This window comes from Anticarsia gemmatalis, chromosome 6 (assembly GCF_050436995.1).
Source record: "Anticarsia gemmatalis isolate Benzon Research Colony breed Stoneville strain chromosome 6, ilAntGemm2 primary, whole genome shotgun sequence".
Lineage (NCBI taxonomy): Eukaryota > Metazoa > Arthropoda > Insecta > Lepidoptera > Erebidae > Anticarsia > Anticarsia gemmatalis.
Genome location: NC_134750.1, coordinates 7,352,103 through 7,365,085, shown reverse-complemented (window position 1 = coordinate 7,365,085; position 12,983 = coordinate 7,352,103). Strand labels below are relative to the sequence as shown.

General features: G+C 35.2%; 2 protein-coding genes across 6 annotated transcripts in view; one reads left to right on the top strand and one right to left on the bottom strand.

Annotated features, from left to right (window-relative positions):
- Window positions 1-12,838, bottom strand: part of LOC142973635 (uncharacterized) — a 33,736-nt gene extending 20,898 nt beyond the window's left edge. Inside the window, exons 1-7 of one of the 5 annotated variants that reach the window (XM_076115558.1) lie at window positions 12,689-12,838; window positions 12,145-12,324; window positions 3,435-3,629; window positions 2,887-2,997; window positions 2,410-2,463; window positions 1,480-1,591; window positions 940-1,057 (exon numbers count right to left, since the gene is read on the bottom strand). In XM_076115558.1, the coding sequence (XP_075971673.1) occupies window positions 940-1,057; window positions 1,480-1,591; window positions 2,410-2,463; window positions 2,887-2,997; window positions 3,435-3,629; window positions 12,145-12,310 (756 nt within the window). In that variant the 5' untranslated portion in view covers window positions 12,311-12,324; window positions 12,689-12,838. Of the gene's footprint in view, window positions 1-939; window positions 1,058-1,479; window positions 1,592-2,409; window positions 2,464-2,886; window positions 2,998-3,434; window positions 3,630-12,144; window positions 12,325-12,445; window positions 12,604-12,688 lie in introns of those variants that run through there. The other 4 variants (XM_076115562.1, XM_076115561.1, XM_076115559.1 and 1 more) reach the window with 4 other exon arrangements.
- Window positions 5,066-12,106, top strand: LOC142973634 (uncharacterized). The gene has a single exon (XM_076115557.1). It carries the CDS (start codon window positions 5,066-5,068, stop codon window positions 10,301-10,303), a length of 5,238 nt encoding a protein of 1,745 aa, XP_075971672.1. The 3' UTR covers window positions 10,304-12,106.
- Window positions 12,839-12,983: the final 145 nt, after the last annotated feature.

The following is a 12,983-nucleotide window of genomic DNA, read 5'->3' as shown; positions in this document are numbered from 1 at the left end:
GACACAGAATAAAATTGTTTAGATCTTGGTATCATATAAATAATTATAACCACTTTTTATTTTTGTATGACAGAATGACATCTAGACTATGTACTAAGATGTAAAGATAAAACACGGGGATTAACGCGATTATGCATTATTTATTTTAATAGTCAAGTCAGCCGGCGACCGCCACCCACCAGTATAAACCGGTTAAAGAAACGTTATTAATCAAATCAAGGTAAATCCGTCTCAATTAACGTAAAGTGAAAAAGGTGAGTATCGTCGAATGCGGGTTTGGATGTTTGTTACTCTATCACGCAAAAACTACTGAACAATATTGATGAAATTCAGCAAATTTATATTTTATGGTAAGGCCCAATAGTCAAGATGAATAATGACCGCTAAGTATAGATAAAAAGAAATATAAATGTTTATTTATATCAAGAAAAATCTGATAACAGCTTGACAGATAAACTACACAAATACCAAACATCGATGTGCGTGTTTGGAATGTGTATTAAGATTAAATAAATGCATATAAATATATAAAGTATTTATTTTGTTCCTATCTTTTTCTGTTTGATTAATCTACGAAACGGCCGAGTCGATTATTGGCATTTTTGCGAAGTAATTTAGGCATCATTTTAATAACCCTGAAGATACTAGCAGGGACAAATAACTGGTACCTAACAGAAATGCTGTCGGCAGTCTGTATAGCAATGGAAGTAAATTAAAGCGAATTCTGCACACAGACCTCCGAAGTAAATCCGAGCGATAATTGATTCCCGAATTACGAGCTTGTGTGTCACGAAAAGCACAAAACGGTAGTGCTCATGAAGACAGGTGCATCTATCTAGTTACCGTTTCAATGACATACGAGAATGATAAAACAAAATATGGATCTAGGGTAATGTAGACAATCTCTGCCACTACATGAAAAATCTAATTCTAGTTTACCTGTGTATCAACACTGTGCTGTCGGACATAAAGGCCTTCAGACATCGCTCGAGTCAGACCCTTCTCTTCCAGGGCTTCTAATGCATCTTTCACCTCTGCCTTGGACCATCTTCCAGCACTGTTTTAAAACAAACAATTTTATCATTAAAACATCCGTGATCTGAGAAGAAAATTAATGCAAGCGCGCACTGCAAAGACTATGAAAATAATAGGTGTACTAAAGAATGGGTAATTGAGTCTGGCTTTTTAAGATTTTTTTCAAATCACGAATCTAGACGCGAATAAGTGATTTGTGGTGGACAGTGGTGGACTTAAGGCCTTGCCCGTCTCTTGTTCAGGTAGTCCTTGACTAGCACAATCAGGGGTAAAAAAATTTAGATGATGAAATAAATGGAATGTAGTTAGTGTATTTTTTACTCAATTGGATAGCTTAGACAATTAATTTGATTATATCATCGGCTCTAAACAACATTTGGAGTGGATTAAAGCACGAAAAAGGTGTATTTTCAAAATAACGCTAGACGTAGATACTTTACTTACGTAACAAAGTCGTCCACTGTCAATGGATTCGGATAAGCATTCTCTATCATATCCAGAACTCTTTGTTCTGATATAACTGGAGTCTGATTTGCCACACTGTCTTCAATGTATGCTAAAATAAAACCAAAACATATTAAATGTTTCAACATAAAAACATCATCAACTTCCAACGTGTAGATACATTTAAATAAAAATATCTAACTAATTTGATACCTATGGTTCCTAATAAATGTAACAATAGTCTATAAATAAGAATACTACAGCTAATTTATACATACTTGTCATACATGCGATGAGTATGTTAGTGGTTCATCAATAGCAAAACTGACAACAATAAAATACCTACATTCTAAATCTTTCCCTAAATGAAAAAAAAAATACAACAATAAGGTTACATTTTAAAAATATTGGATAAGGTTTTTCATTGGTTTAATTATAGAATATTAAATTATAAAAATAACCTGGATCTCATTCGCGAAGTGTTTTAGTTCAAGCAGTGAAAGAAAAATTGCAACTTTGACAAACTGTAGATTAATATCGTCATAATATTTTTGCTGGCATACACATCCATTGCTGGTATTATTAAACAGAAATCAGGAAAAAATATACAGTTGACCATTTTGTAGGTAATGAAAATCCAAAATTAATTTGATATATTTCAAAACATAGATACTTACGTCGATAGTCGATATCATTAATGCAAAATACTTTCAACTAGGTAAGAATGTAATGAAAAAAGAATTCCGAAGCTATGGACTAAAATGATACTACTTTACTTGCTCTTTACTGAATTGTGTCAGCTTCAGCAGTATGGTCAATTGTACTACAATAGTATAACAATCAACAGGAACAATATATTACATATAATGTATTTAAAATCGAAGAATACAGATACATGCGTAATAATACATACTAAAATAATATACATACAGCCATTAGAATAGTTGTATATAACGCTCTTACTCGTAATAACGCCATTTGCTTCTGTATCATAAAATTAAAAACAAATAAATATATTTAATATTTAATATTAATAATTCCCTACACTATACATAATGCAATAATTTTATGCTTTTAACGAGAATTATATATGTTCTTATACTTATCGTTGAATAAATAAGACAGATCTTTACTCAAATAAAAGGTCTTTTGAACAAACTCGCATTACTTTAGCATGTTTGTCCATCCCATGTAGGCATCCCACCACATTGTCGTCTAATATACCCTAGCAATCCAATTTTCAATTAATAATATCAATCAGAAACAAAAATATTATGGTTCTCTTTTAATATAAGTTAGATAAAAGAAAGATATAGCACTGAATATCTATTCTAATTCTCCCTCAAACACCTGCACATTGCTAATAGCCCATAGATATATGCTACGAGTTTAATGAAAAGTACCAACCTGGTAATGGTGGACCACATCCTTCTTGTCTGAGTTCTACTTCAAGTAGTTTCAGCTGGTGATATTTATGTTGCATTAATTTCATTATCTTCTTAATGTAACCAACATAGTCTGAAATAAGAATGAAAGACAAAATTAGTTGATCAACATAAATAATCTATTAATATTTATATCTATTATAATAATAATCTATTTATATAAAGGAAAACAAAAGAGTTTTAGTTCAAGGTCGGCACATTTATTTTATTATCACAACACAATCTATGCCTATCCACACACATACCCAAAAACTATATGGAGTTAAAATTTCAAAATATGGCTTGATTTTGATAAAGTGCTCAATTTATTTCAAATTTGTTCCTAAATAAAATGAAATGGATTCGTCTTTGTGCCGTTCCTCGGTCATCGCACCTGTGACACTTCGTAAATGCGAATGCACCGTACGAATTAAGGTCAATGACGAAACGTTGCAATTGCTTGGCTTATAGAATGTGGGCTCAAGAGTTCGTCATAAACTTGCACCTGTATAATAAGCAGGAAGTATCTACCTTTCGGGAAGTCCTGAGGGCTAACGAGTTCCCGGAAAAACGCTTGAGCTTCATGTGGTCGTTCATTCGGTGGCATTTGCGGTTTGAACCAGAACCGCAGACCACGCGCTTCCCGCGTGTGATTACCTGTCGCACCGGACACCAGGTATACGTAAAACTCTAACTGTGCATGACATGGCTCTAATACTCCATTTTCTGAAATAAAACATAGTAAAACATTATTTAAAAATGTTATACAATGAATAGGTATATTATTATGATTATGTAAATGATAGTATTAACTGAATAATGGCAAATAAATCTTTAAAAACTTTAAAAATTACACTTTGTGTTCTACCAATGATTTTGTTAAAAACAAGAAAATTATTTAGATAAAAGTCATACAAAACATTCAGTGGTGTTCAGACAATATAATACAAATAATATGTAAAAACAACAAAAAGTAAAATATGTACAAAAATATTTATGTAATAAAAAATAAAATGTAATTTTTTGTCATGACGCTCGATAGATGGCGTTGTGTGCTAAATTAAAAGTCGCAAGCGTTTGTTTCACACCGAGTCTATATAAGACCCCGAGTTTGTATTGTGTGTGTGTGTGTGTATCCGAATACAGTACCATACATAGAACAGGCGTCAGGTGTTTTATTGTTATAATTCCCTAGTCGTCAATTTAGAACAACCGTGGTTCTGTGTTCTCGCACCGCCAACACAAGCGCCTTAAGGGTGCTTGTTCATTGGTCCTTCGAGCCGGATCTCGGATTTTTGAGAACAACGGTCCTTTTGAGGACCGCCGCCTGTACTCGCAGTGGATTGCTGCGACAAGGTACAAGGCCCCGCAGCGCTAGCGGCCCGCTTGAAGCGGTCAAGCTTGTAGCTGTCAGTGCAACGTGTGACGTAAGAGAAGACGTCAACAGTACGAGAGCAGCCCGGTGACGTCAGGCGACGTCTTCTGGAGCAGTTGCTGGTGACGTCGCAGTCTACGGCATCGAGTCTACGCCGTGTGACATCACAGACGGTAGCCAGGAGTTCAACACGCCACATCACAGAGGGCAGCACCAGTCGGTCAAATTGTGTAGTGAGTGTGAAGTGCAACCGTGAGTACATTTTAAATAATAAGTACGAGATCAACTTTTATTGCTATTTTGAACCTTATTGCCATCAAGATTTAAACTTAGAAAATTTGAATAGAAACTGGACTTAGAACAATTTTGAAGAGAATTTGGACTTAGTAAATTTTAAGTGTAGTTTGTAGTTACTTTAGTTGTAATGCATGCTTAGGACTTAGAATATTTTTATAGAAAACGGGGGAACGGGGACTCTATGCCCGATTTTCTCCAAGCGTAAAACAACATTTAAAACACTTGTAAAATTTTTGCGTTTAGTGCAGCACTTAGAATATTTTTGTTGGTTTTAACTTTAAGTTTTTTGTTGTATTTTTATTTTACTTTTATATTTTATGTTTGCCTGTGTGTTTGGTTTATGTTTTGTTGGCTTTACTCCACGTATTTGCTTAAGCTGTTAATTTAGCTTTGTGTTTATATTTTAGAAAGCTTTGCTTATTTTAAAGTATTTTTGTAGATTTAAATATTTTGATTAAAGTTTATTTACAGTTAAATTAAATTCATAAAAATGGAAGGATTAATCAATCTGTTAAGGAATTTACAAGTTGTTATACAAAAGGGTTTAATTAATTTTAAGAAGAGTCCGAAAGAGAGACTTACATTAGAGTACATAGAAACAAGACAAGAACTTTTAGAACAAGATTGGATAAAATTTAAAGATATTAATTCAAGGATACATGAAAGTTACGATGTAGAAGAGATTGGTCAGGAAGTAGTGGATATCTATGACGCTACAGAAGACAATTACATTACTTATAAATCACTCATGAAAACAATGCTAAATAAACTTACTGCTAAATTACCACAAGAAAAGGCTAGTGACAATTCATCTAGAAAATCATCAAATTCTTTTGTAAAATTACCCAAAATTACCATACCTACTTTTTCAGGTAATTATAGCGAATGGGTCACTTTCAATGATTTATTTATAGCCTTAGTACATAAAAATGAATCTTTGGATGATTGTCAAAAGCTTCATTATTTGAAAAATCATCTTACTGGGGAAGCCGAGCAATTGATTAGGCATACTCCTATAAGTGACGCTAATTATGCTCAATGTTGGGATATTTTGGAGAAACGGTATAACAACAAAAAATATCAAGCTAATTGTATCCTTAAACGTTTATTTGGCCAAAGGCGCATGTTTACAGAGTCAGGTTCGGCTCTCAAAGAATTGTTGGATACAACCAATGATTGCCTAAATGCACTTACAAATTTGAAAGTGGATGTGAGTACATGGGATATAATTATAATTCATATTGTAGTTTATAAATTAGATTTAGAGACACGCAAACAGTGGGAATTGACTGTAAGTCCCACCGATAGTAACGAATTGCCAACGCTTAAGCAATTTAGGTTATTTTTAGAAACGCGTTTTAGAGCATTAGAGTTTATAGAACCTGCTAAAACAGCAGCCCACCAGGTCAATAGAACTATAGGTCAAAAATCGAAGTCCTTGCTGGTTACAAATGCGTCTGGCATGCGGTGTGAATTCTGCGCTGAATACCATAAACTCTGCTTTTGTAAGAAGTTTGCAAATCAGTCAATTAATAGCAGACGTGAATTTGTAGCACAAAACAAAATTTGTTTTAACTGCTTAGGAAGTAATCATACCACATATACTTGTAAGGCTCCAAGTACTTGCAAAATATGTCAAAAACGACATCATTCTTTGCTGCATCTCGAACAACCAAGCTCTCAGATCAATAATGTAGCCACTACCTCTTTAGTAGATCAGCCCAGTTCCTCTAACGTAATCGATAAACCAATAATTTCGTGTCTATCAACCAATACTTTACCCAAACCCAGACAGATTTTGTTAGCCACGGCGCTAATAAAAGCCGAGTCCAGGTCGGGTAATTATCAGATAGTTCGCGCCTTGCTAGACCAAGGGTCGCAGGCTTGCTTTATAACCGAAGCCACAGTACAATTGCTTAACCTTAAAAAGATTCCAATACAAGGAATCATTTCGGGTTTGGGCAGTGACAGAACAACTTTAGCAAAATATATGGTTAGCTTATCGATAAGGTCACGAGTAGATAGCGACTTCAAGCATCAGTTCAATGCATATGTTCTGAGTAAAATTACATCCTGCTTACCTGAACGTCATATGACTTTAACTCATTTTGATTGGCTCGGCTCAAATTTGTCTCTCGCAGATCCAGATTTCTATGTACCCAATAAGATAGATCTACTTTTGGGAGCAGATGTTTACAGTTCCATCATAAAGGAAGGCATTAAGAAGAACCCTGCTGGAACTCTCATAGCTCAGAGCACTACTTTGGGATGGATAATTTCAGGTTCAGTTTGTCCCTCTGATGTTTACAATGCAAGGACAAGAAATATCAGCGTCATGCATGCGCAGATAAAGGAAGATGAGCTCTTGAAGAAGTTTTGGGAAATCGAAGAACAAGGTAGCACAAAACAGCTATTTACACCAGAAGAGGAAAGATGCGAGGAGTTATATAAGCTAACTACTGAAAGGAATAGTGAAGGCAGATATGTTGTCAAACTACCATTCCGAGACTCAAATCCACCATGTAAGTTTGGCAATTCACGGGGCATAGCTGAAGCTAGATTTAGGTCATTAGAAAAAAGATTAGGTAGAAATATAGAACTTAAGCAAGAGTATAGTAGGGTAATAAAGGAGTATTTAGATTTAGGACACATGAGAGCAGTAGAGAAAAATGATAGCAAAAAACAAGAAGCGGTTTATCTTCCACACCACGCCGTAGTCAGGAATGATAAATCGACCACTAAAGTCCGCGTAGTCTTCAATGCGTCTGAGAAGAACAACAAAGGCGTATCTTTGAATGACACTTTGATGGTAGGGCCAACGTTACAAGCAGATTTGCGACACACAGTACTGAGATGGCGACTACATGCTATAGGTCTAGTGGCCGATATCGTCAAGATGTATCGTCAAGTAAGAGTGGCGGATGAAGATACGATGTTTCAGCGTATTCTCTGGCGTGATAGTCCTGAAACACCAATCACAGACTACGAGCTCTTGACTGTTACGTTCGGCACAGCCTCTGCTCCTTATCAGGCAGTTAGAACACTCCATCAAATAGCGTACGATGAAGGAGAACAGTATCCAGTTGCTATGGATAAAGTTTTAAACTGTTTCTTCATGGACGACCTGATGACGGGTTGTGATAGTGTTGAAGAAGGTGCTGAAATATACAAACAGATTACAGAATTACTAAGCAAGGCAGGATTTATTTTACAGAAATGGAATAGCAATAAACAAAAGATGTTAGAAGTAATAAAAACAATTGAAATAAATAGAACCAGAGAACAATTAGGTCAATCAAGTACAACTAAGAAAATAGAGAACAAAAAAGAGAATTTAGAGGACAACAATATAGAAATACAAGAACAAAAGGACATAGAATTAAAACTTGATAGTACAATAAAAATCTTAGGACTCACCTGGAATCGTAGTGAGGACATATTCCAGTACTCAGTAAATTTCCCATCAGCATTGACTGCTCCTGTCACCAAAAGAGCTGTAATTTCTGAAATCGCTCGACTGTTTGACCCTTTAGGTTGGTTAGCTCCATCAGTAATTCTGGCAAAGATTTTTATTCAGAAATTGTGGCTCGCAGGAGTTGGTTGGGATACAGAACTTAGTACAGACTTGGTGAACGAGTGGACAACTTATCGAGCAGACCTTGCCCTAGTTAGCAAAGTTCAGGTACCTCGCTGGCTTGGCACTAAGCCTAAAGATGACTTGGAGTTACACGGGTTTAGTGATGCCTCCAAGGCAGCATATGCTGCAGTAATATATCTGCGTAGAACGGATAGCACAGGTCATGTACACGTCTCACTGCTGGTTGCAAAGACACGAGTCGCTCCCATTAAGCAAGTCAGTATTCCACGTTTGGAGCTGTGTGGTGCGGTACTGCTAGCTAAATTATTAGTCGAAACAGCTGAAATCTTAAGTATCCCAAGGGAAAAAATTATAGCATGGACCGATTCCACTGTTGTGTTAGCCTGGTTAAACAGCCATCCCAGCAGATGGAAGACTTTTGTTGCCAATCGCACCTCTGAAATATTAAATGTAACAGATTCATCTCAATGGTTTCATGTTTCAAGTGCAAATAACCCTGCAGACTGCGCCTCACGTGGATTACTACCAAACTTATTGGTGCAAAATCAAATATGGTTTTCAGGTCCATCTTTTTTAGGGAATACAGAAATTTTATATAGTAGACCAAAAGATTTGATCTGTAACTTAGAACAGTCTATAAAAACACACGTAGCTACAATACCGGTATCCATTATTGATAGGTTTTCATCTCTAACGAAACTATTAAGAGTAGTATCTTACTGTCGTCGTTTTTTAAATAAGGGCAAAAATCAGGAAAATTATTTACAAAAGATAGAAATAGAAGAAGCACAAAATACATGTATAAAAATAGTACAAAAGGATATATTTAAAACTGAGTACACACAATTAAAAGAAAAGGGCTATTTACAAACTAGAACTAGTGATTTAAAATCTTTATGTCCATATCTGGACAACAAGGACATTATAAGAGTTAGAGGTAGGTTAGAAAAGTCGCTATTAGAAGAACAAACTAAACACCCAATTGTTTTGCCAAAGAAGTCTCATTTCACAGAGCTTGTTGTGGCCGATGCTCATAATAAAACTTTGCATGGCGGTCCACAACTTATGATTAATTATTTAAGGACAAAATATTGGATCATTGGAGTTAAAAATCTCGTAAAACATCACGTACGCAAATGTGTTACCTGTGCTAAGCAGAGAGCAAGTTGTAAAAATCAATTCATGGGTTCTTTACCAGCTGTTCGCTGCACCCCAGCACGTCCATTCTTACACAGTGGGGTTGACTACGCTGGTCCCATAAATATAAGAACCTCCAAGGGCCGCGGGCACCGCTCATACAAAGGGTACATTTGCCTATTTGTGTGTATGTGCACACGAGCTTTGCATTTAGAGATAGTAAGCGATATGAGTACACAGGCTTTTTTGGCTGCATTTCGACGTTTCGTGTCACGTCGAGGGCATTGCGCAAAATTATGGAGCGATAACGCTACCACATTCATTGGTGCAGACCGAGAACTGCAACAACTATCAGCTTTTCAGTCTACTATAGCAGAGAGTCTGGAAGCAATTGGTACTGAATGGCATTACATTCCTCCCCATGCACCAAATTTTGGTGGTTTATGGGAGTCAGGGGTGAAATCAACAAAATTTCATCTCAAGCGAGTAATTGGTGAGTCGACTCTTACGTATGAGGAACTGAGCACATTATTGACACAAGTAGAGGCATGCTTAAATTCGAGACCAATAAGTATTATTAGTTCAACTGATCCTAGTGAGCCATTGCCACTAACACCAGGACATTTTTTGATTGGCGAGCCACTTATAAACGTACCTGACGTCAATTATGAAGGTACCAGTGTAGGCTGTTTAACTCGTTGGCAATTCGTTCAACGAATGTTACAATCATTTTGGCGTCGATGGTCGAATGAATACTTGTCAAACCTCATGAATCGGTACAAGTGGTCTGTACAAGTACCAGAACCTAATGTTGGTGACATTGTACTCATTAAAGAAGATGACCTGCCACCATGCCGATGGTCATTAGGTCGAGTCATACAAAAGCATCCGGGTCAGGATAATATAACCCGTGTAGTCACACTACGTACCAAATCATCGACTTTGAAAAGGCCCACATCTAAACTTTGTATTTTACCAATTGCACAAGACTGATATATTTTTTGAATTATTTACACTTATACAAAATTTATACAATATTTACAAACTGAATCAACTGTTTATTTATTGCTGATGTGTTTAATTTTAAGATTGATTTTATGTTTGGGTTCAAATTGTTATGTATTTTTTGTCAGCTATCAGCTGAGTAGAACAACTATTTATACTATAGAACAATGTGAAGGACATTTCGCCACTAAATGCCCTTGGTGGGCGGTATGTTCAGACAATATAATACAAATAATATGTAAAAACAACAAAAAGTAAAATATGTACAAAAATATTTATGTAATAAAAAATAAAATGTAATTTTTTGTCATGACGCTCGATAGATGGCGTTGTGTGCTAAATTAAAAGTCGCAAGCGTTTGTTTCACACCGAGTCTATATAAGACCCCGAGTTTGTATTGTGTGTGTGTGTGTGTATCCGAATACAGTACCATACATAGAACAGGCGTCAGGTGTTTTATTGTTATAATTCCCTAGTCGTCAATTTAGAACAACCGTGGTTCTGTGTTCTCGCACCGCCAACACAAGCGCCTTAAGGGTGCTTGTTCAAGTGGTATATTCATATTTCAAAGACCAACCATTTCTTATCTAGCATGTAGGCGCCAAACAATTATCATTCCAATTAAGCACAATGGTCATTGTCTTGCACTTGCTTAATGAGTTGATAAGTCTAATGAATGCTAATTTTTTATTGTGCTTTAAGCATACTTAACTGTTACATTAGTCATACTGAATAGTTTATGTCACATTGATAATTTCAATAATATTAAAGTTGTTGGGGACAGAATGAGAATTAAAAATAATGCACTATTAGTATTTTAAAGCTATGTGTTTTCTGGTTTTGTTAAAGAAAAGAATGTTTACTAAGCAATCTTGTATTATTCTGTTCCACAAATACCAGTTCGGAAATAACAAAAATATTATTTTGTGCCAATGATTCATAATACATATTCTCTAACTGTAAGTATAATACAATAATAAAGACAGAAAGCATCATTGTTATTATTTTATACTGTATTTTGGTATTAAGTTTAAGATAATGAGAGCGAAACCAATAAATCATTGTGTCATAATAAATAAGGATAAATATAGCATAAGTAAAACTGGTCACAGGAAACTGCAAGGTCAATTGGTACTTTGATAACCCTCATGTGGTTGGCTTATCAGCTATTCTATAATAACATGTTTGGCTCAATTTGACATAAATATCTAGAATTTTATAAAACATGGCAAAACAAAGCTATAACAGTATTATGATTATAGAATACATAGTTCTATTCTCTTTTATAACATTACTGATGTAAGCCCTGACCTACTATTGAACTATTCATTGGATATGGGATTTCAATATGACTCTTTTTAGTGACCCAGTAATTACTCAAAAAACTACAAAATCCAATAAGATTTAATTAATTATATTTTATGAATACAGTTGTACAATACTATTCCTCTTACTGGCCTAGTTATTGCTCAAAAATTCTACCTAAACAATAATCTAATAAGATTCAACTATTATAATATTAGGTGTTTTTATCAACATTCAGTTCCATTAGAGGCATTAACATAATGGTATGTTAATAAATACCAGGAGAGCCATTATTTCAAAGCGGGCCCACCCTAATTTATCTATTATCCCCTCTTAGACACACCTATTAAGGTGTGGTGGAGGGGTCTGTTAAATTAATTTACAAATACATCCAAAGAGATACCCGGTTAGTTTTGATGATATAAATTTTATTGAGAAGTACAATGTTTAGACAATAAATGCTATTAAACTTAAGAAGACCTTAATGCAAACATGGTATATAAATAAAGATGAGGTGAACTTACCATAACTTTTTTCTTTGTTTATGATAATTCCTGTGTGGTCTCCACCAGCTACATGGATCTTATCGCTGGCTTCTGGTTCCACCGCCTTCCTTTCAATTACCAGAGTAGTTGAATTAGCTGTCTTGGATTTAGGGGTCATCACAACTTTTTCTTCAACTTCCGCCATTTTTTCGTAATCTCCTATAAGAATAACAATAATAAGTGTGCAACAGGATTATAGCAGGTGAAGATTAGATCAGCAGTCCCAAATTACAAACTATGACTCATTCTTGACCCTCATAAATGTATTTTGCAGCCTTACATCAACAACGTTCTATCACAGAACCAGCGCAACAATTCTAACTGCACTATAAGGAGCTTAGACGACTTATATCAAATACCTTGTTAGATCGAACATTCACAAGGCAATCATGTTTACATGCAAAGGGAGGACGTAGAATTAGCAAAGAAGTGTCATTGAGCCTGCCAAACCTTCACCTGTTGTTCTTAGCATATTCAGTCAATATCAATTTAAATGTATCTCATGAATAAACCGGGTACGTACCTGTAACAATAGTTTGTCAAGCTCTTGGTTTGCTTATCAAACACGAGTATTTATCTCATAAATTATTATTTATTTGTTCAAAAATACCACCATCTCACATCACCACAGATAAATAAAAACCTGATTTGACATGACACAGTTTGATTTGACATTGACTAGTAACTGACAGTGACAGTAATCTTTCAAATATGGTTCACATAAAAAAAAAGTTCATAGAAAATGTTCCTTTCCTATGGATCTGGTAGTGTTGTACCTATTGAAGTTGACCGTAAACTCCGCAGAGTCAGTTTAAGTT